Raw genomic sequence first — 25,536 nt, 5'->3', positions numbered from 1 at the left:
GCTTTTATTTCATTTACTTTCTGGAAGTTGACCTGCTAAGTATAATTTTAAATTTTAAATGAATAAACCAAAAATTGAACAAAACTCAATTTAAGATAATTTTCTCAATTTTAGACCCCAAAATTGACACATATTTTTCCATATCGGCAACAACAATTAGTACATACTTTGAACTGCTTCAGTAGGGGCTTTTGAAGTTTTTTATCTTCCGAAGAAAAATAATATTTATATTTAGCATCTAAACGCAATAATGTTAGTGCCCATTGTATCACTGTCAAGACCACATATTTCCGAATCATTATACATACAATTCCTGCCCATTTTATTTTTATTTAAATTACTAACAGCAAAGATTGAGTGCGAAAATTTTTAGAAAAACATTTTGTTCTGAAAATTTTTAAAAAAAATATAACCATGTTATTTTTTAAAAAAAAATTTTGCTATTTTAAATTACCAACATAAATTTACATTATTGTTAATATATGTTAAACAAAAAATTTATTTTCCGCAAATTAGCAGGCATTGTTTAAACAATTTTTTGTTCCTGAGTTAGTAGCAGGTAGCATGGGTCCTTCGCAACACTCAAATGCTAAGTCAGTTATTAGAAGGTAAAGAAAGAAAAAAAATGTATGCATGTATTTTATTTAGTACTGTTTGAAAAAAAAAAAAAAAATATTTTTCTGTGAAAGTAAACTCATTGTAAAAATGTTTCAGGAAATTACCAAAACACATCTCCAAAAATACTTTACTGAAAAACATCTCTACCTCACAGCTTTAAGAAATAAATACACCAGCCCCTCAAAGTAACACCATAATTCGTTCCAGGAAAATACAGCGCTAATCAAATACGTTTTTGCCATAAGAGTGCATGTTATTCATAATAATTGGTTCTCCAGCCACTGAAATCCGTTTGTTTACCATTCCTTATATGACATTTATTTCGTTTAAATGTATGTATGTATTTACATACTGTTAACACATCTAAATACAATTTAAGAAAAATATAAATGCATAAATTGCAATTAAAGTTCAAATAACCTAAAATAATACTATATTTAAATCACAGGCGGCATAATTGAACTGTACATAGCCTACTAACCTCATATTTTCTTACAAAGCACATGTATACGTCACATTTTTTAGTTAAAAATAATAGTATTTTTAAGATATAAGCTCTGTTTGAATATTTAAGAATAGAGAAGAATAAATTTTATATTTTCTATTAAAAAAATTCTATGTTAAAACAATAGCGTAAATAATAGTATAAAACGAGCGCAGCCTATCATGCAAGATGTGAACTAGCCTCGAAAGCTTCCCACTAGAGCTGCTACTGAGTTGCAAGACGGCATGGTATGTATAAACATTAGCTAAACACACACGTAGGTGTCGGAAAATGTATTTACGAAAAATTATTTACTGTACAATTTTAATTAGGCTTTAAAAATATGCGATGGAAGCGAATAACTATTACATAAAAAGGTAATATCTTTTTTAATGTGTATGTTACACAAGTGCCGTCTTATTTTTAATTTGTTGCATTTTGTTTGTTACATTGTGCACGCATGAAAATAAAATAAATTATGTGGACGAGAAAGAGCGCTACTTCGAATATATGACCGTGCTACTTCAAATCATGCCCTAATTAATTGGCGTCGTTACTTCAAAACAGCGCTAATCGAACAGCGTTACTTCGAGGGGCTGGTGTATCTTTACTAGGCTCACATGGATAGGAACAAATCCCAGCTAAGGTTACTTACTATGTGGAGGGCCTTAACCATAGTGACTTAAGTGTTAATTCTAAACAAAAGCAAAATACAATAGTAAAAAAAAATTTGGAGAAGTCCTACCTCTTCAAGCTTCGCCAGAGTAGTCGGAGAGCGAATGAAAATCTTTGTGTGGCCGTACTTCACATCATGAGAAAACCCTCCTTCGTCAATTAGCACTCTCGTTCCATCTTTGTCTGATCCTGCTCGGAAATTCGGCCAAGTGAACTGAGAAATCATTTTGTACCTGTAAAATTTAATCAATTAGAAAATCCGCCAAACTGACGTATTAAATACCTAAGTTCAAAGATTATACATATTAAAAAAAACAGTGTATACAAACTATAGTATCAAAATACAGAAAGTCAACTTATTTGAACAGTACATACGTAGAGCAAACACCAATAACTAAGACCAAATTGAGGAGGAAAGTAGTCAAGTTACTACATGGCTATTATAGGGACAGGAAAATGTCAAAGTTACTCCTAAACATTACATCAGGGTGGCCACTCAATTTAAGATACAAAATTCCAGGTTTTCATTAAGATTTTCCAGTTTTCACAATAAGAAGTAAAAAATAACTTTTTCAAAAATATTTTTGTAATGTATGATAGAAAGCACAAGCACCAATAACCGAGGTACACTGCCAGTATGTAATTGGCTAACAAAACAGCATGAGTGATAATAATTGAGTGATAATAATTGAGTGTGTGCTAGTTTTTTCCAGCTATTGAAAATACAGTGACACTGAAATGATGATGATCACCGCTTCAAAATCGCAGCTACATTGTGTTTAACAATAACAAAACTCTGTACCACAGAATATGTTTCTTAATCACCATGAATGGAAAGTAAAAAAAAATATTTTATACAGTACAGTATCGTTTATCTGAACATCCAAACACGGGAAATATTTAAAATGAGTTATTTATTTATTTTAATTTATTTAGAAGGCTGTATATTTTCGCGCAGTCATCATAAACTCTGCTAGGCGAGAAAGAGAGAGAGAGAGAGAGAGTGCATGGCTAGGTCCGTGACTGGCTGCTGCTGGGAGAGGAAGGAAGTGAACGGGTCTCTGATGACGGCTGTCGCTTGATGGCAAGAAGGAAAAACTGAAAATAAGCTAGTCAGAGTTGTGTGTGTGTGTGTGTATGCATTTTGAGAGTGTGCGTGACCATATCTCGACCAATGCTGATGGGTTCTCCCCCCTCCCTCCCTTTCCGTCCAAAGTTTTATTGCCCGAGAACTGGCAAGACCTGCAATCATCGTGTCTATCTCGACAGGTTTTGTGACACATGTAAAGCGTATTCCATGTGCCCCTCGCTCTGAACTTTGCCTCAACAAAGTTGTCTTTGCGTGTTCATTACCGGGCTATTATTGACAGCATTGCATGCATAACACTGCAACTAATGTTTTGCAATTTGTGCATGTAAAATTCTCCAGTTTTAGCATAATAGCATCCGAGTTTCCCCTCCATTACAAATTTCCGTCAACATATAATTTCCCTTGTGGCAGTTCGGGACAGAAGTGTGCGAGTGCCCCCCCCCCCCCAAATCATTTTGCATAATCTTTAATGTTTCTATTTACTATGGTTAGGCCTAATGTTTTTTTTTAGATATTATATTACTAAATTTAAGTGAACACTGCACTACCAATGCTACAGGTACGTTAATGCCGAAGGTTTTTCGGCCAGCCTCAACACACGGCTGCCAATATACGTAGGAAAGGCGCGATGGTGTGAGTCAGTATGATTATTTGATAGTTTATTGCTGAACGACTGATAAGGGGCTGTCTCACACAGCTAACCAATTGGACGCCACTAGTATAAATTAAAGAAATAAAAGTGCATACGTAAACTTTATCTTTATTACTGGAAGCATTAGCTGTGGCTTGTAAATGCTCCCCTACCCATCGTATCAATCTTGAAACTTTTAAGGCATGTCTAGCATCTCGCCTTGCTTCTGTCTTTCGCATCCTCGGAGGCCCATGGAAACTCAGTCATTGTGTCAGGAATACCTAGTGGACATGTACAGTGTAAGACTGGTACTAAATAGAGCAAGTCAGAACAAGAACGTGCCGTGCCACGCCGGGTGCCAGTTTGGTTCCCCTCCCCCTCTTTCCAGAGTAGTAATGTATTGTCTATGAAACGAGGAAAACCATACACGTCCGGGAACACTCCAGTCGCTGCCAACATGACACTGTATCCCTACATTCGCTGCCGGATTATTTTCAGATACTACGATGTATGTCTAATGTAAAATTGTACAAATTCCACACGCAGCATTTTCCCAGGAAAGGAGTAACATTCCAGACAGTTTCCCCATTTGTTTTCCGGGGCCCTTTCACATTCACAATTTCCCGTTTTTTGGTGGCCACCCTTATCATATTACATTGAAATCGCATTATAAAGTACCTGAAAAAAATCCAAAGTTTAGTTTTTTAAAAATGGAAATGCTTTATACTGAACTGTTACTACTACTACTGTAGGGTTCTAAGAATTTACTTCAAACTAAAGTGAGAAATCCTTGAAAGTGCTGTACTTTGTAATGAGTTTTCACTGTATATCTATAGAATGTTCAAACTGAATGGATACTGAATGCTCTAATAAAATATTTTTTGTTTTCGGAACTGGCAACTCGCAAGCAAGGTGAATTTTATCTGCAAACCTGCATGAATATAGGTATTACTTATTTACAAATGATACACACATAAACTTGTGCTCTTTTTTTTTCTATCATCTAACTGTACTGCCTGAAAAAGATTTTTGCTCAAAATTTAGAGTTCTACGATTTTAGTGCCAGAACTTGGAGAAGACTCCTCTAATAGCCAACTGCACAATTATACTTCAAGCATGAACCAGTTTCTTAAACTGATTTCATCATGGTTCAAACACATTTTCCGTTGCACCATTGTGTTCTGAGTGCTGAATGAAGATCATTGGGAACTTGATGATGAACTTATTGAACAGTGGTTCATACGATGATCTCAGAATAACAAATCAAAAGCAGACATTTCTTGAATCCATACAAATTCCATGTAGGTTATTTTTGTAATTTTAAAAAAATTTGAAGAATGATCTACAAAATTTCAGCTCATGTAAGAATAATACTTTTTCTAGCATTATAACCACTGCAAGTGTTTGCAATATTCATTAGTTTAGTTTAATGCTTTTAATTTTATCCTTATTAATTTTCATATTAAAATAGTTTTTTTTTAACAAGACATATTCATATTTCAGACTGTTAAGTTCAGTAATACCTTTAAAAACCAATATGTAATTTTCAGTCATTAAAAATACAGACATAAGGCAGCAACCTCATGAACTGTCACCTCATCAACAATTTGCTCATTTCAGGATGTCGAAAGAGGCAGCCAACTTCATGCATTTCAAGTACTGACATAAATCAGAAAATTCTTTAACCAATAAAATTGGCTTTTATTCCAGCCAACAGAAATGAGCCTAACTTTCCTCAACACTTTTGCTGCTTTGTACAATTGAACGAACTTACTTTCATACCATCTTTGGCGAAGGAATCCCAGTTTATTTTGGCACAATGTTCGACGATTAATCTTAACATAATTTTCTAACAAAGATCCGCAAAATTCAGTTCAGAATCACAATGGCACAATGACCATAAGCCACTCGATTGGTAGTCTGGCCTGGGAGTTGTCTGGTTTATGTGGAATCCGGTCAGGGAAACAGTCGTGCCGTAGTGATGTAGGCAGTATTACAGGCTGACTTGACTCATGATGGTCTCTGTGTGGTGATGTTCATGATTACAACTGGAGAAGGTGAGAGGGGACTTTCAGATAAGCGACGACAAAGGTAGCTCCTAGCTCCCTGGCAGAGTTGCCGGTGTGATTTGAACACCAAGGGTCTCTATTAGGGGTGCATGATTGGGGTAACATTATCTGATCAAATATGCTATGTCTGGTGTTGCTTCTATTCGTTGTGCACCAGTTCCTTTGCCTCCACGGAAGCCACTGACGGGTTTTAAACCCAAGGAATCAATGTGGCACAATTCTACGTGGGTTTAACAACTCTCAAAATTTGCCAGACAGGATTTTCGTTAAGTCCATGTAAATTTAATATATTATATTAGGAAATAAAATTTTTCGAAGTACATAATATCTGTACAGTGGTAAAAATTTTAAAATTCTGTGGGCTGTTAAATGCACTTCTCTTTAATAAGGACTAAAAAGGTATGGAAAACCTTCTTCCTCTTTTTTCTTCTTCTTAATTTCAAAAATGTTTGTTAGGCCCCATTTAGCCAAAAACTCAAGCGTTTAACAAAAATAAAGTTACTGGTCTTTTTCTCTCAGTTTTGGCACCCTTGCCAAATAAAGGGAATTTCATAGGATCCTAATCTTCACCTACGAAAGAACAACAGGACAAAAATAATTTAAACATCTTCAAAAAAAAATTGTTATTTTTAGAACCATGCTTAACATTCAGCTTGCAACTATCTACTTTGCAGTGAATAAGACTCTCTGAAAGTCAATGTAAAGCAATGGAAAAATACGAGTGCAAAAATGTCCTGTCTAAAGGTACCAGACCAAAAGGATGTGAAGATATGGCTAGCACAAATCACCAAAATGCAGATAAACTTTTATACTAATGTAGGGGTGTGCGAATCCTTGATTTTCAGTTCGGTTCGAATCCGATTCGAATCCCTGACAATATTTTAGATATGAATCCGATTCCGAATATTAAGCACAGATTAATTAAAAATAACTGATTAATTTAAAAATAATGTGTGTTCTCTTTTTTCTAACTGTAACTACCGGCAATTATTTATTACACTGAGATTGAAATGTTTATAATTATGTAAACTTAATTAAAAATAAACACTTTAAAATATGAAAACAAAAACATATTCGATTCTCCAACTCAATTGAAATAAACTGCACGCCACAGGGAAATCACAGTTTTATAAACGTTTCAGCAAACGAAACCATTTTTTCTCCAATAAATAGCCAAGACATTTTTTTCTTGTAGGTATGTAATTGTTTTTAGTTTATAGTTTGCTATACGACGAAATTCGTAATCATAGGTAGTTTAAGCTCTCGAAATCTCGAAATTCTTTTAATGTCACTGTGTTAATTATTTAATTTACATATCTTTCTTTGATACATCATATTATAAATACTTATGTAATAGTAGCCTAATTTTATTTTTCACTGCTAGTATTTTTGAGCCGTATTAAATTAATTTATAACTTTTGTGAATATTCTTAATACTGTTCGAATCCATGTACGTACAATTTCGAGTTCGGGTAATTGTGGATTCGAACCGTACCAGAAAATATCGGGTACTTGCACATCCCTATAAGTTACCAATGCTGAAAGGATAAAAACAACAATTTTCATGCATACACCTGTATCAACACTGTTACAAAACATACAAAAATGTGGGAATGGGACAAAAAAAACTTCTAATGAAACACCACAATGCAGAAGTATTCACAAGTGAGTTGCAATGCATCACCACTCACCACATTTGCAGAATTACAGTTTTCTCGATATTGTGCATGAACACGTTTTTAACTTGTGACATCTGAAAAAGCATATGCAGTAATCAGTTTGGGATGCTAACAGAATGTACCTACATATATCAAATTACTATCCAACTTGCAATTTTCACAAGATATTTTCTGAGCAGAGACTGCCACCTTCCTGCTTTCTGCTCTGGAAATACATAAAATATGGTGTTATTTTCAGAAACAGTGGTATATCACAAAATACCACCCCTACACCATCCAAATATAAATAGCAATAATTAAATGCTGAGCAGTTCCAACATCCCAACCACAAAAACAGACTTGACCTTAGTTTTACAATAAGGGGCATACAGCAAAGCTAGCACGAGGTAGTTGTTACAGTTATTTGTATGACTAACAAATTTTTTTAAAATCTTTTTCCTTTAAGAATCAAACATTTAAGTTTTATATATAATAATAATAATAAAAAAAAAAAAAAAAAAAAAAACCACAATGCTGATAAATAAATATTAAAATCGTGTTTTGTGAATTTCAGTATTTTTAGAACTGAACAAGATGGTCTTTTCAATAAATTTTTAGAAAGTTGTACTCACATTCTGAAGTACCCGGGCTCTAATATTGGCGAAAACACCCTGATTTCAGCTCTCCAACGTTTCCCAAGACTGCACAAGGCAAATTCTGATATGGTTCCGTCTAATAGGACAGGGTCGATTCCTTCACCAAATTCTGACGTGCCACGTTAGTCCGTCTTTAATGATACCATCGGTGTGACCAGATGTACAAAAAAGAGGAAGCGATAAGAAAAGAAAGAGAAGGAAAGAGAGAAGAGTCAGAAGGAAAACACCAGGAGAAAAAGGAAAGAGAATAAAATCTAAGATAAGAGAAATAAAAGAGTGTAGGTAAGAGAGAAGGAAAGAGGGAGAAGGAAAGAGAAAATAAGGGGGAGAGAGTGGTAAAGAGAAGGAAAGAGAGAAAGTGAGAACGTGATCCTCTTAAGCAGAGGTTGCTAATACACCACGCTCCTGCGGCGAGGGTCATCAACAAAACTCTTGGGAGGTCCTGTTGCTGTGCAGCACTGAACCCAAAACAACGAGAGAGAGAGAGAGACGTAGAACGCAACGCTCACCTCTTGAGGAACCTGTCGTAGCGCTGGCGGTACGCGAACCCCGCCCGCCTGACGCGCACGTTCTCTACCAGGCCCAGGTAGCGCACCTGGTGCTCGACCCGCTCCGAGTCGAACACGCTGGCCGACTTCACCTCGTTGGGCTTGACGCAGCGCACATAGAACGGCTCCTTGCTCGTCAGGGTCTTCACCAGCGCTATCATGGAGTTGCGGAACAGGGTGCCCGCAGTCAGGGGCCGCTTGGTCGTCTGCGGGACAGTTGCATGCAAATATGACTCGCCTTGTAGAAATTAAATTAACACTCTCCAAAATGGTTCGGAAATCCCCACAGAAAAGAAACAGGTACATATTTTAAAAGTTTCCATACAGAGACTACTTACAGTGTTTAATCGCATAATCGTCGCACATTTTATACTAAAATCAAGTTGGAAAAGTAGGGGTGCGACGTTTATGCGAAACTTTTTTTTTGTTAAGTAAAGTTATTTATAAAAACTAGTGGTGCACCGTTATGACTTTACCGATTACCGATTATGAGAGCAATAATTGGCAGATACCGATTCAGTTACCGATTATAATGAACAAATTTTTTTAAGTGTAATAATGCACACCAAATTTTTTATTCCCATGTAAATTTAATAACAAGATTAGGTAAAATTGAGAACACAGTTATAACAACAGTATAAAAATATATAAAATACACTATTAAGTCATTGCAAAGTGTCAATTAAATTAACTTCTATTTATATTTGTAATTGTAAACAACTTGAACTACAGTATATTAATTGTAATTTACAATGGGTAAGTTTTTGTTGCGGAAAACTAGCATTATTATTGACTATCACATAAGGTTGCACATCTTCACTAATCATTTCAGCTATAAACTGTGTCAGTTCTAATGCTCTTGGGTCATTCACATAATACAGTATTTTCTTTTCCATGATGTCTTTTTTTTGTTTGAGCCATTTTCATTACTTTTCTTGGAACCCCATCTGTATCACAATCATTTGTGGTTACATTAGCACACTTCTCCACTAATTTATCAGGATGCATTTGCTTGATGTGGTTCCATAGGTTAGTAGTAGTGTATCCCTGCTGATTGGTCAGTCCACTACCACCACCACGAGAAATTACCGGTTAACAATGTAAACATGTTGCTTTATTTTGTTAACTTGAGTTTATAGAAAAATGTTTCCACACTTCACTTTTTTTCTCCCTACTCGCCATTTCACTATAATTATATAAAAATGACACAAAACCAATTCTAGCACATGTGATTTTATTTATGTTGACGGAATATATAAAATTATAAATATTTTATCACTTTTCACGTCACATACAAACAACACAACAACGGATAATGTTACCAAAGATGCCCATAACGAGTTGGTAAAACGCAGTGATAAACTCTAGAAGGTATCGGGACCACAATTTTGAACCGCTACTACGACTCGAAAAGATCGATTGTCATAGTATCCACTGCAACTGCTTGTGGTATTTTGATTGCGTGCCATCTATTTTACATCTCTGGTTATAGGTAATGTACAAGGCCACTAAACAAAAGACGAAACGTAAATAAACGTGTAGGAAAAATGTTTTTTTATTTTTCGAGGCAATGAGATTTATTTAACTTAACAAAATATATGTAATCAAGATCTGACAGAGTTAGATGAATACACAAATATTACAGTATTTCGTCCTAAAATGTGTAAAAAAATATTACACGGTAAAAACCTACTTAATTACGCCGGGACGTAGATAATTGGCAAAGTAATCGTTACGATAATCGCCGATTACGATTAATCGGTATCCGCATCGGTGCACCACTAATAAAAACAAAACCCATTCATGGAAAGTACAGTACGTTTATTTAAAAAGTGAAGTATAAAAGAGCACGACAAACAATTTAAATTAATAAGTCATGCAACAAAAACTTTTTTTCAACTTCAAATAAAAAAACAAAATCTGTGACCTGAATGCGAGCCTGAACGAATGCATAATAATCGTCGTAGTGCACATTTACCACAAAAAAGTGCGGGCCATCAAATGTTGTTAACTCGGTGCTCAACAGGTGAGCGCATGTTGCATGTAATCTGCGAGATATAGATATTTGACTACTTGTGCGCGCTCTAGCCACATAACCAAACATGAATGATGCCAACTAGCGCTGGCTACATTCTTGTAAGTGGTACACCGCGGCAACGCAAACGAACAGATAAAGGTTATAACGTTTAAATACGTCTTTAAAAGAAAATTTACACATCAGACAACTTCGTATTTCTGTTAAATAAATAAGTAAGTGGTAATGTCCGAATTAATATTAGATTTATACTTTAAAATACATAGTTTTTACGGAAAAAATACCTTCACATAACGCTCTGAATCTAATAGCGAGATCAGAAACATCATGCAACGATTACGAGAGAGGTTTTTTTTTTAATCCAAATTTTGACGCCCTAAAGCCTAAAACAGAGGTGCAATGATTATGCGATAAAAATTTTTTTCTTTGTGGCATCTACAGGTAGCTTCTAGCGGTGTGGAGGGTATAATAGGGTAATGTTTCCTGTATGGTCCAAATACGTTATTTACTTAAATTGCCAAGTGAAATTTTGATAACTTATGATAGTGCATGTGATGCATGGTATTGACTGTTACTTTGTTTTAGATAAAGGTACATACACCCCTGACAACAGACTTGGCTCTAGTTTTCGAGTCTCAGCCCCATATATAACTTTATTCCTGAACTACATAACACATACAAAAAATATAAACATATAATAACTAGAGACAAGCTATTATGGTTTTATTTTGAGTCCAATTTAGTTTTTAAAGTACAGGATTATGGTGTAATTGTTTTTATTTTTATAAAAGCTGTTTTATAATTTTTACTCCACTAAAATAGTGGTAAAATTTATATGCTGCACTTATACAATAAAATAATAAGTGTTAAATTGGTCTAAAACAAATACATTCAGAATAAAAATTATTTGCGACTATTTGTGAATGGATTCAATAAGAGATACACAATAAAATAAATTTTTCTGATCCATTCACTTTGGTACAAATTTTGTATGGAAATAATGGCAGTACTTGACTTCCAAACATTAAAGGACTGCAATTTTTTGATTTTAATTAAGTTTTGGTTAAATACTACTTAATTCCATTATTTAACTTGGATTTTGGTACTATATTGTGTATTAACTTGCACTTCGGTGCTATATGGTGTACTGAGATGCTTTTCGGTGTTATTTAGGTTTAATCGCAATTCACTATATAATCTTGTCCCTAACAGTAAGTTACTTTGGTAATGTCCATCGATCCTTCGGGCCACATGTCGCTGATCATCTTGTTCTTCGAGTGGTACAGCAACCTCTTGAAGTCCTGGAACAAGGTGTCCTTATTCTTGTCCAGGAAGCCCATAATGCTGTACACCACATCTCCAGCGTAGTGTCTGCAATGGAGGGGGAATTAAACACACAAAACATGATTATTACAAGTGAACAGTGGGCAAATAAATGGCTTATTGAGTTACTTTTATTGCTCGATAGGATATACACTTTGCAGTCACCAACCCAGGCTTAAAGCGACATAACCTACAAAATAACACTTGACTCCAAACCAATGGGTACTGACTCGGTGCTCATAAATTAAGTCATCAGGCTGCCAACAAATACCTGGTGAACCAATTGCAGGATATTTTCACGACATTTTAATAAAATTAATTTACAACTTTTTTTTATCACCGGATAATTTTTGATATTCATAATAAACAAAATTAAACATAGCCAAAAGTCATTTTATTTTTAACTCATTTCTGAGATAGTTTCCACAAGTTTTGAGTGGTCAGTCTCGAACTAGTAGGTACTTATATTTAATGTGAGACTTTAACCTTGAGGAAAAAAAGACAGATGAGAAGCATGTTTAGTGATTTCAGCAGCACACCTACCATTTTATTTCAGGACTTCATCGTGACTTTCATGATTAGTCATTCAGTTTTGTTACTTTTGACGTGATAACGTCTTATAAATCGATGAACGCTGGCAACACGCATGAAAAAGCATGACTCATTGACACATTCCGCCTGAGTAGAGCGTGCAAGCGAGAGTGCGGAACAAGTGATAGAGAGGAACAATCTGCCTAAGCGTTCAGCTTGTGACGCATCTATCTCTATTCCGCTCGTATGGCGTTTTCAATTAACTCCTTCTTTGTATTATACAAACTAATGATAATTCAGTGATAATAATTCAATTCAATTCATTAAAGTATGCAATTTTTCATCAATGTTTTCTTATGACGTTATCACGTAAAATTATCGTCCGTAAACCGACTTTACAGACAACCCCTCTTTTCTTTCATGACCTGCAGATCCCTCGCCATGTCAGGATTTTGGGACAGAACTCACAATCCTCGTTACAGGATCGCGACGCATTGGCAATCACTACCAAGGACCTCTTAAAATAGCTTGTGAGTTACTGTTCAGGCAATCTTGACTTTCGTGGCCCACATGGTTAACCTAAAAATTTCACTGTCTAGTGACTTAAATAAAATATTTTACAATTACATGCCCAATAAGCACAACACAAGCAGGGATACCACCGTCATGTATTCCTCTTTGTAATCTTACAAAAATTTATTATTATTTGTTTTCATGCTTAAAGTGGGGGTCTCACACGCCATATTGAGTTTTTCAATTACTCGACATTACTGTTATCTAAGGGCTATTTCTGTAAATTTAACACTATACCTCTCTTGCATTATTGTTCTATCACTAATATTTCCAAGAGACATTTATCCAGTGTTACATAATAGGTGTAAAAAGTGATGCAAGTGTTTGTAATTGTTATCACTGTGCAACTTTTTACAGCAACTGTTATTGTGTAATCATGAGGTTGGTACTAGTGTATGTAGACTAGCGGTTCTTGATGTTTCATGGAAGTGTTTATAGGAGAACTATGTTAAGTGTGAGATTAAACAAGTATTAAAGAGTGTGACTTTCAGTCTGCCCATACTCTGAAAGATATCTAAAACAGCAATTACATAACACTTAAAAATATCTCTTGAAAATATTTGTGACAGAACAAGAAATGCAAGAGAGGCATAGTGTTAAATATAGAGAAGAATTTGTAGATGAAATTAAATGATGAAAATGTGAAAAATAATAAATAAATAAACATGGCTAGTGAGATCTCACCTTAAAACACTTTAGCTTAGATTCGGCCCCCTCTACCCATAAATAAATTTTGTATACGCCTACTGTCTGCTGGAACCGAGTGATGAGCGTGGAATCATGGAATGTCGAAGCTCTACACTGGGCATTGTGATGGACAGAAGAAGAAAGAAAGAGCCAGACTGCCTGAAGGAACCTAAACCAAGCCATTGACAGAGCAACATAAAGTCAACCGCACACGTTTCGGGTTCAGCATACAATACAAAGACAAATTACCTTATTCTGAATTCTTCTTTGTGCTTCAACTGCTTGTCCGTGGGCCTCAACTGTCTACTTGTATAATGTTCGTGGTTAGCCAGCTTCTTGTCCATAGCTTCGAGTAACATCTGTAAGTGAATGCAAAGAACAATCAAACACCCTAAATATGATGAATTATACTAATTAAGAGAATGAAAGTAAAATCTAAATGAACACAATATACACAACTTCTAGTAAAGAAACTAATATATTAAATTTAATATACCATAAATGTTTTTTAGTAGATAAGAGGACTAAAAATAAATTACCTCTATGATGAATTATTGGCTCTGAAAAAATATTTGCTACCAATTTATAAAAAGGGCTGGTTAGATACCCTGTTTTACGAACCAATTCTTGACACCTTGATACCTCACCACCGCTACCTTATACTAAAATCAACATTTACAATTACTGCCACAGTATTACAAATAAATAATTGAAACATAATTTTTTATAAATATATTCGAGAATGTTTTGTTTTAACTAACATTTAAATTTGAAGCAAGTTTATTGGAAATTGCGCATCACTAACTCATTAAGGTAACCATCTTCATTTTTATTTACTTGTAGGTAGTTAAACAGTGCCTCAGTTAATATATATATATACATACACACACACACACACACACACACATATACATACACACACACACACACACACTTTGACTGTGTCTCAACACTGAAGATAGACAGATGGAAAACACACAACACGGGCCAAGGCCTATTGTAGGACATCATACCAGCTTTTTCCTGGAAGTAAATATGGAAAAACCATGAAAAACCAGTCAGGATGGCCTAACCAGCATTCAACCCCAGATCCTCCAGGAGTCCAGTGTCTCACGCTTGTGTCACCGCTCTCAACATCAGGTATAAACAATTGATTTAGGTCAACAACACTAGAAGAATTATCATAACACTTCTACATTCAAATAATGCAGTCATTATGTTCAGCACAGTGTAATGAAAAATGATGTAAAAATTATACTAATAAACATAAAACATCAATTTAATAGATAAATAAATAACAAAATATTAAAACTAGAGGTGACGATACTACACTTTCGATACTCGATTCTGTATTGTTTTTTTCAGTTCGATACTTTCGATACTCCAGGGAGAAATATTTTCTCATTAAGTAACAATTATTACAAATAACAAATTAGTTTTAAAAAATATAAATTCCCTCTTTATTACAAAAATACAAACTGCAAACAACTCTAAAGACTTGAGTATAAAAATCAATATAAAAAATAGAAGCAAAATACAAACTATCTTCAAGAGAGTTAGCCCTTTATTTCCCAGTACACATTTTTTTCCTGCGAACAAATGTTATCTGGAATGGCATCAACTTAACAGATACTGAAAAAATTGAAAGTATTCAAAATAAAGTTATAGATTTAATTATTACGAGGAACCTCCCATGCCCCACTTGGACACCCCTGGTAGACCGTAGGGCCTATCATGATGCTCTTTTTGTTCATAATTGTTACATTCATAAATTCAGATGTTCTTATTTTCTTGACAATACTGCCTTAAGAATTCCTCAATTCAATTCCCGCTTACACTCCACTCTGTGTACTCTTCATAATCATAATTATATTATTTATAGACTTATAACAACCTACAATAATCTATATTTGAATTCCAACAGTGTTTAATTATAAATTCTGATTTATGTCTGTCATATCTATATTATTTTTCCTTCAATTCTTCTCTTAACATTTAATAATATGATTTTACCTATATGTTTTATGTGTTATGTGTTATGGTTCTTTAACCTTTGTTAGTGTTTTGTCTGTTTTGTTATTATCACTGCTAGTGTGTGGTACTCTTGCTCTCGTTTGCTGGCCATCTGTAGATGTTTTCCGCCTAAGGTACCGACGGAGGTGGGAGTCCATACACTGGTAGTGATAACTGTGTTCCTGTTATTACATGTAGTGCCCACCACTAAAGTCTACAACTGTTGGTGGGCATGTGACAAATTCCAAATAAAAAAAAAATAGCGCTCTCTTAAATAAAATTGCAGCAAACAATGATAGTTCACGCTGGTGGCGCCAATTTACGTCACTATACGACCGCAGCAATTGAAAACATTCATAATATTGATACAAATCTCTGGTACTTGCCATACTCGAGAGACGAGACATGTACTTACTCTACGATGTTGACTGTTATTACTAGGCGTGTTATTGTTACTATTGCGACGGATTGCGAGTGGAGTCAATTAATGTGAATTTTAAGTGCTCGATATTTCTACAATTTTTTTTTCAAATTTCCTGTGAATTCGTCAGAAGTGTTACGTATGAAAAACGTAACTTCTTGACACGAAACAAAAACAACTTAACCTTACTTTACCGTTTGTTTACTATTGGCAAGTTGCAGTAACGACTTATATAATTATAATTTATTCTGATGTAAGCCTATTGGTTATCATAATTACGGCTAATAAGCTGTTCTAGTACAGTAGAACCCCTGTCATACACTTTTCAACGGAGGGCACAAAAATGGTGTATGATGCGGGAAAGTGTATGAAAAGGGAATGGCAATAATAAATTTTTTTTTTCAATCTAGCATACCAGCACAATGTCAGATTAAACTAAAATACATAATGTGTAAATAATTACATTATATTAATGAAAGATATGAATTCAGCATTATATACATATAATAAAACTACCAGAAATGTAAAATACAGTCTATAATCAAGTAAAGATGACTTGAGAAACAGTGGCCTTACAAAATGTTATGAAGTCCTTTCTTGGGGGGGGGGGGGGGGGGGGGGGGGAAAGTCACCAAGCCTAAATTAGAAATAAAAAAAATTACGCTATTGTAAAAAGAAAATCAGAAATTTTTGCTTGTTTGTTTCATTTTACAAACAACTTTATGCAACAGAACAATTTTCAATAAAATTTTAACTTGAGAAACGTAAAATACAAAACAATCCGATCGTAAGAAAACAATAACAAACAGGTATATTCAGTTCAAAGATTAATGAATGTACAAAATATGAGATCCGTGCCTTGGTAAAGCGCGTGCACCATTTTCATAATCATTGCTAGTTTGCGCCACTAGTCTCGCTTGGTGCTGGCTATAGATGCTACTAGCGAAGTGCACAGTCTTCCTGATACTATCCATATCTACAATGAACGCTTTTCAAAATAAAAGTATTAAAACGTAGTTTATCAGGAGGAATATAACAAAAAAATTGTGAATTTAAGGACTTTTCCGCTTCGTAAAAACGTATGAAACGGGAAATTAATGATTTTATAAGTGTATCTTCCGGGAAAGTAAACCATTGTAAATATAGTACTTTCGGCGGGACCAAAATTAATCGGTGTATGACACGAGAAAATGTATGAAACAGGAACGTATCATCGAGGTTCTACTGTAGTTGTATTTTGTGCGATGGCGACTCAAAACTTAATTCAATACAAATGAACAACCATTCTGGTATCGAAAAAAGGTATCGAACTTACAGTTTCGATACTCGATACTTTGTGATACCGTCAAGAATCGAAGTATTGAAAATCCCATCACTAATTAAAACACTTGTATGTACCATTAAATGCAAAAATTTCATTCAAAAATGATAATTTTATGTATAAAGTAGCACAAAAGTTACAGTATTAAAAGTTCCATGTAAATTATTATTTTTTACTTATATTTGATTTAATTTAATAGTTTGTTAATGATGATTGACTACATATGCAGATACAAAAAAGTGTCAAAATTAGCTAAAACCCAGTCTGCAACTTAGCTTAACAGCTAACGTCCAGCAAGGCAGTGCTTTTACTATTTCGAAGAAAATTTCACAGAATAGTTGAGCTATACTCTAACTTCTAATAGTCTAATAGTTAACAAGGTCATCAGAGAAAGGTTCACATATACGATTAGGAATATTTAGAAATTAATCGGTCATGGCTAGGTACAAGATTATATGGTGAATTGCGATAAAATTGAAATAACGCCGCAAATCATGTCACTAAAACATATTTCACCGAAATGTCAGTTAATACACCATTTAGCATCAAAATTGAAGTAACAACATTAAATAAATCAGTTTTTGATAAAAATTACTCAATGTTTTATCATGATAAAATCACTGAATGTAATTTATTTAGCATGAATTTTGTACTAAAATGTATGACCTAAGTGTGTTAGAAAAAAATTAATATTATATTGGATGATCTTGCATGTTACATTAGAAACACATTTTTTTACATTAATGACGGCACATGTTTCAAATGCACAAACATGTCAGATTAACATTTATTTTCCTTCGTACATAGTTATGTTCTCGACATGCTTATTCTATTACTAATGATTTACTGTACAAATGCATCAGGTGTCAATCCAAATGAGGCTATTTTGGTAAAATATGTATTGAAAATATTTTAGTTTCATATTTGTTGAATAATACACATTTTTAAATGAATAAAGACAATATATAAAAACAAAAATAATAACTCAGGAATTTCCTGTTTTGAAAAAATATATATATATATTCTTAGGAATAAAACCATAAAATCTTGTGCCTAGTCATGGCGTTTAGTAACCAACCATCACAAGGGAGTGATCTCAGGAGATCATAAGATAGTTAAAATCAGGATGGCTTGAATAAGATTCGAATCAGTGTGAGTAGTATCTTACCACTGCACTATCTCAAACTGTTCCAAAGCGAACACTGTTTATCAGTTGTATTACAGAAACACTTTTGTCAGCATTTGTGTTTTACATTTAAAACATGAAAACCAATCATAGAAAAATCTAATTAAATATACAAGAAAACATAAATGCTCTTTGCAAACTTGACGTTTTATTGAAATCCTTACAATTGTGCTCCTATAGATTGAATTACCAATAGAGGTGTATAGTTGGTTCTTAAGTTATTTATCCAAAAAAATGATAAAATTATTTCAAGACAGACAAACAAATGTATGTACTGTAAGTACTCAGTTTTAAAACAAACAACTTTAGGAAAAATAAACTTAGAACAAATGATTTGAGACCATTGGATGCAAGACAAACAGTTTTAGGATAAATGATAGGGTAATCTTAGGCACGAATGGTTTGGTTTTGTTAGCTTAGATTAGCTTGATAACTTTTGTCGTTATCACCTAAAGGAGTTCTTTTTATCTACCATCATCTGTCCTAAAGTCGTTTATCTTATGTTATGATATAATACAGTAGAACCCGTTTATAGTGAACCCGCCTATAATGAATTCCCGTTTATTGTGAATTTCCGTCTCGGTCCCGGCAAAATGATGTGAGGTTATGTATTAATTTATTGGATATAGCGCACAACTTTTGTCAATGTTGATACGTTTTCCCGTGTACCACGAACAAATTTTGCCCACATAATGCACATTTATCTCAAATATTTTCATATAATTACAAGTATTTTCACAAAACGTCTATTCTGGATCACATTAACGTTTTTCTCCGCAATATGCTACTCGATTGTCCACTGTTCATATTATAAACAAGTCGTAATCGAGTGGCCTCGGTAGGCTACGTGTAGCCAGAAATGGTGCTCAGTTTGGTGAAGATAAAAAATAGTTTTCCCTGCATAGTTAAAGAATGGGCGAACGCGTGTACATTTAATAAGTTATCAAAATTAAACATAAATTACCGCCACACAAATACGCATGTACATTATAGCAACAAATTCAATATTTTTCGTCTTATTTTTATCGTTCACGTTTCAGACATGTTGATCGAGTAAGGTTCGTAAGACTACCACTAGATAGAACTCTGTGGACTAAATTTTTCCATAGAAAATAAGAAATTTTCGTTCCAGCTTTAGCAACTGCGATACTAAATGATACGTAGTGATCTTTGATGCGCCAGACTCGTTATTTTTCGTTTATTTACTTTTGACGGTAAAAAGAATTTCGTGTTATTAAGCTGCAAATGTGCTTCAATAAGAAATACGCACATAAAAAAGGGTGAAAAACGCGTTAAAAAACGTAAGGCATTATCTATGCGAGATAAACTGGACATTATTAAAAAGGTAGACTCCAACCCCACTGTCCCGCACGTGTTAATATCAAAGGAACTGAGAATTGCAACATCCACATTAAATACAATATTAAACAAGCTGAACAATCTTCTTTCTCAAGCTGCCGCACATAAAAAAGGGTGAAAAACGCGTTAAAAAACGTAAGGCATTATCTGTGCGAGATAAACTGGACATTATTAAAAAGGTAGACTCCAACCCCACTGTCCCGCACGTGTTAATATCAAAGGAAGTGAGAATTGCAACATCCACATTAAATACAATATTAAACAAGCTGAACAATCTTCTTTCTCAAGCTGCGAATACGTCACAGAGTATTAAACGCCTGAAAAAAGGAAATGTCGAAGAACCATTAATAGAAAGTTTGTACATTTGTAGTGTATTAAAAATAATATCTGCATTTGCTCATAAAACTGTTGCTTTGAGTATTTTCATTCGTTCTTTTCTTGGCTTAGGCCTATGTGTAGTTAAGATTATGCTTTTGAGTATGTATTGCCAATATAAAAGTTTTCCCAGATATAAAGTTTCCCCTCTATAGTGAACATATAAACTACTCCCTTCAGATTCATTATAACAGGGTTCTACTGTACGTTTCAATTCTAGAAAAATCTGTTTTCTTTCCTTTAGGTCAATTATCTCTATTATAGTGTCAACAATTTTTAAGTAAAACAACTTGTGCTCATTCCAATTACCTCATCTGTGATTTTCCCCACGTTCAAGCAAGCCTCGTCCAGAATAGCAAGCACGCCCTTGTGAGGCTCCTCAACGAGATCGCAAATGATCTGGTTGTTGAAGTATTCAACATTTTTCCATTCGATTCCTTCCCGGAAGTACTCTTCTTGCTCCTGCTTCAGGACCAGTTCTAGAAAACAAGCAAATGAAAATTTTTTTTTTTAGAATTCACAGACATCAGTATTACCTATGAAAGAATGATGCTTCTGTAAAGAAAAAAAATAATGGATAGTCTACCAAGGCGACTGCAACTTTGTTACCTCACTGAACATTACACATGTCTTACATCTTGCTTCACACTTGGTTCTCTCAATCAAACGATGTAACAGAATGGACTGAGCTTAACACAGGGTGTCTACCCATGTTGGGTCACGGAATTCCTGTACAATTCCCGTACATTCCCATACACTAATAAAAAAGTTCATGTACATTTACAGCTTACACAATCACTAATTAGAATAATAGAAATGTTAAAAAAAATGTTCACAAAAAATATTTTTACCAAAAACTTGTATTTCAAGAAAATTTGTCACAGAAAAGTTAGGCCTACCTTTATGTTGATAAAATTTAGCTCATTCTAGGTTACTTTGCACTGCAGCCAAACTTTGCCACATGGCAACTGTCAAATTTTTAACTTTTATCTGTACCAGTTTTGTTTTTATTATTTTTGTTTCCCATGTCTGTATTTTTGGTATATTTAAGTTATTCTGTTTGTGTATTAACTTATATTTGTTGACGTGTCCTATACCATTTGTACAAATGTATGTATGGTCAAATGGATGAAAATAAAACTACACGCACCCAAAAAAATTGTGGCAGCAGCGCTGTTTTAGAAAGATGCATGTGACTCACATGACCTTGCGCATGATATGCCACTTGCCAAATGCCAATTTTGCCAACCAAGTTCCTGTCCCACAAAGTACAGTACACCCGCCCCTCGAAGTAACATGGTAATCTATCAAAAGAAAAATGGAGCACTAATCAAATACTTTTTAACATAAAAGAGTGCATGTTAAACAAATTAATTGGTATTGCCACCTTTGAAATATGTATGTTTACTGTACCATACTCCACATTAATCCCGTTTAAAAATTGGTTGTCTGTAAAGTCGGTTTATGGACGATAGTTTAACGTGACGACATAACAAAACATTGATGAAATGATTGCATACTTTTATGAATAAAATTGAATAATTTTTATTTTAATAATAAAGGAATGATAACTTTTCACTTCACTTTATAAACAGTCGAGTGGAAGAGAGATAGATGCGGCGAAAGTGTACAATGAGCGTAACGGGACACAGTGTAACGGAAGAATGTGCGCAACGGGACACTTTTTCGTGCGTGCAGCCGGCGTTCGATTTATTAGACGTTGTCACGTCAAAAATTTTTTTTTTTTGGAAACGTAATGCGCTGTCAACTTCAACTAGCGCAACCTAGCTTAAACATGGCTGTATAAACACGCTCCACGGATATATTAACGTAATTTTATTGCTTGTAAAACTTTTAACTAGACATAAGAAAACAGGCATCAAAAAATTTAATAACTATTATGGAAAAGGGAAAACTAAGGTTTTTTTCTAATTTGTTGTTTTATTAAAATTATACAAGTGCCGAGATTTATTATGTTGCATTGTGTTTGATACAAGAGTGCCGTTGCCTTTATGTGCGCGTGTAAATTAATAATTTTTGTGGACGAAAAAGAGCGCTACTTCAAAAAGAGCCCTAATTATTTGGCGCTAATCGAGCAGCGTTACTTCGAGGGGTGGATGTATACTCACACAGAGCAAGACTGGCTTGCAGCTGTCGCCGGCCGGCGCAATTAACTTTGTCATACGTGCTTAATTTTTACACACACGTGATAATGGTCGCTTGTATACAAAAATAATACGACACGGCATATAATATGATTTTTGATTCGTGACCACTGATATCAGCATAAAATTCTTGCATTATACGCCAGCAAATAGGATATATTTTGCAAGTATGTTGTCTACTTTCTTCCGATGTTCACGAAAACAATTTTTTAATAAAAAGATTTATCATAATAACTTCTGCACACACACAAAAAAACATTATTATTATTACTTACCATCCGGACAAACACTATATAACACGCAAAAATAAACTGGATGAAAATTTAAGCATGAGCAGGAACAACCATTAACGAACGACCACAGTATATATATAAAAAAAAAAACTGGGCGAGTCCACGCGCCTTACGCAAGTGGTTATTACGATTACGTGGCAACTTGTGTTGGTTGATCCCATCGTCTGCATTCAGCACTCTGCAGTAAAGCACTAGTATATTGTAGAGAAGCAATAATCACACGATCCACGATTGTGTGCAGTAAAATCTTCGCTTTTTAATATTAATATATAAATGTTGTTGACGGGCGGGGAAAAGTCAAAAGTTCCCGGACATTGGGATTAATTCCCGCACAATCCCCGTATTTTTCCCGGGCAGTATAATTCCTGTACAATTCCTGTACAATTCCCGTTTTTCCCGGTCTGTAGACACACTGTTAACACCACGTCGACATCGAGGTCATTAAGAGACGTTGAGCAGTGATGAGATGAGGATAGAGCATTCACAGAATCATTGGTGGGGGGAAACAGGAGTACTCTGAAAAAACCCACCGAAAAATCTGGGTTTGACTCCCATCGAGAATAAAACCAGACACCATGGAAATAGAGAGGGGGTAGGTAGCTTTCATAATAAACTCTCTTAAAAATTTTTTTGTGTAATAAAATTAAATTTTTTTGCAATAGATCTATAATTACATACAATTTTTACTATTTTAAAAATTTCCCCGTTAATACGTTATTATTTTTTAATACCTTGAGAAACTGCTTGACAGGGATTTAGTTTAATAAAAAAACTGTCAACTCAAAAGTAAACCTTAAGTTGCGATAATTTCAATGTGTTTATCCCGCTCACCGATGAACAGCTGCTGAAGTTTCTCATTGCAGTAGTTGATGCAGAACTGCTCAAAGCTGTTGTTGTCGAAAACCTCAAAGCCGTAAATGTCGAGGACGCCGATAACGGTGCCCATGTAAGTCTTCTTGGCATTGCCCAGGCCCAACACTTGGTTGATTTTCTCCACGATCCACGAGAACAGTCGATCGTAAACCGCCTACAAATCAAACAGGAGAATCTCACACAACAGTTCAAAACAGTATACATACTTATTCAGACAAAAAAATCCATTAAAATCTTTAAAGACAGTATTTGTATAAATAATTAACAGAATCTTGTAATCAGCCTATTAACTCACTCTAAAAGAAAACAAAGAATTTAAAAATAATTTAATTTTATAAATTAAGTTCTGCATATATAGTGGTAAGTAAACTTAACATTAAATTATTATTAGGCAGGATAAGACCCCAAGTTTGAATGCAATATGAAATCCAAATTTATATTTAGCCTACTTTAAGTTTGGTAAAATAAAATAATTTTCTTTTATTTTGCATCCCTTACATGACAATACTGAATAATCAGGTTATTATAAACCAAAACATCATATTAGCCAATCGAGAAAATTTTTTAGTATCTAATACCCCAAGAAATAACTTATAAGAACTAAAACTGAACAGAGAATCAGAAAAAAGTGAAGCAAACCCATTCCTTATTCATCAAACAACGAAAAAAAAAAAAAAAAAAAACTAAATGGAGATCTAAACAGGTGTATTTGTGATAGTGAAGTGGGCTAATGTGTGCGATGCTCGCTGGTGCTTCTAGCATGGTGTCGCCTCTAGATGCAAGGATGTGGACTTGCACGCAGTCCTCTCGTTGTGCATACGGAAACTATGAGATTTAAATGGCCAAGAAATGAATCTGTATCAGATGGTTCATGCCTAAAATTTATTCTGAAAACATGTGTTTTATCCAATTGCACTCTTCTAACAATATAGTTTTAAAATATAATTCGGAGACAGAACCAAATATCCGTCCTCAGCGTATCAAAAAATGCTTTTCGTAAACAGACACCACTTCAATATCATGATCAGTTTTTAATTACAGTAGAATCCCGCTGATGCGACCCCTCACGGTTTCCAGAAAAACGGACTTATAAAAACGGAATGGTCGCAATAGAGAATTTGGGCCAATTTTTACCCCCCCCCCCCCCCCCCAAATACATAAAAAATTGCCTTTGTTCACATAGATTTTATATTCGAATAGTCTATGGTGTAAAAAAGACAACTTTTCAAATCATATTACAGTATTTAAATAGCATGGTGTCTCCCGAAAAAAACGAAACCCTAGAAAGCAATATTGGAGCTCCCGTTGCCGAGAAAAAAAAAATTCAACATAGTGCAACGTGTCCATTTTCACCATCTTTGTATAGAAAAATCAGACGATTTAGTGTTGAAATGATAACTTTTTATTAAAGGTTTATTATGTCTCTTGCGGGCTGTATTAGTGTGGCGTTTGAAAGGTTGCGTCCCGTGACGCAATAGCAATATGTACGTGACGGGTGGTCTGGTGGCGCTTATCGGTCTGGTCCGTCCGGCTGACGTGCAGGAATGCGAGAAGTAGGGTAAGTATAGGAGGGGAGGGGTGTGGACGGGTAAGTGAGGGGAAGGAGAGCGGAGCTGCTGGCTGCACAGGCATCTACTAGGCAGTCTCTGTCGCCACTGTCTGGCGACACAGACACTTGTATTTTATTCACTGGCTGACGATGGAACGTAGCAAAGTAAATGTGTTTGCCGACTTGGGCAGGCAGTAAGTTGTTTAGGCACTAGGCCTGCGTGTCATATAGGCATGGTCGATCAGCGAAATTTGACTTCGGGCGGGCTCGGGTGGATAATTGTCCGAACTTTACAGGCTCGGGCAATCTCGGTCGGCCTTGAACACTACTTTGTGACTGAGCAGTGAGCATGCGCCGTGCGTGCGCGCGTGTGTGTGTGAAGTTTTGCTTAGTTCCAACAGGG

The 25,536-nt window shown here is 34.8% G+C and overlaps 1 protein-coding gene across 1 annotated transcript in view; it reads right to left on the bottom strand.

Moving 5' to 3' along the window:
* The window catches only part of LOC134538744 (unconventional myosin ID), a 107,939-nt gene that overhangs the window by 29,379 nt on the left and 53,024 nt on the right, over nt 1-25,536 (bottom strand). The window contains exons 7-12 of the mRNA XM_063380215.1: nt 23,543-23,738; nt 20,563-20,732; nt 13,828-13,937; nt 11,685-11,835; nt 8,391-8,635; nt 1,848-2,010 (exon numbers count right to left, since the gene is read on the bottom strand). Of these exons, the coding sequence (XP_063236285.1) occupies nt 1,848-2,010; nt 8,391-8,635; nt 11,685-11,835; nt 13,828-13,937; nt 20,563-20,732; nt 23,543-23,738 (1,035 nt within the window). The remainder of the gene's footprint in view (nt 1-1,847; nt 2,011-8,390; nt 8,636-11,684; nt 11,836-13,827; nt 13,938-20,562; nt 20,733-23,542; nt 23,739-25,536) is intronic.

Source organism: Bacillus rossius, chromosome 14, assembly GCF_032445375.1.
Source record: "Bacillus rossius redtenbacheri isolate Brsri chromosome 14, Brsri_v3, whole genome shotgun sequence".
In the NCBI taxonomy this organism is placed as follows: Eukaryota; Metazoa; Arthropoda; class Insecta; order Phasmatodea; family Bacillidae; genus Bacillus; species Bacillus rossius.
The sequence above is the reverse complement of the archived record's forward strand: the minus strand, read 5'-3'. Positions and strand labels throughout refer to the sequence as shown.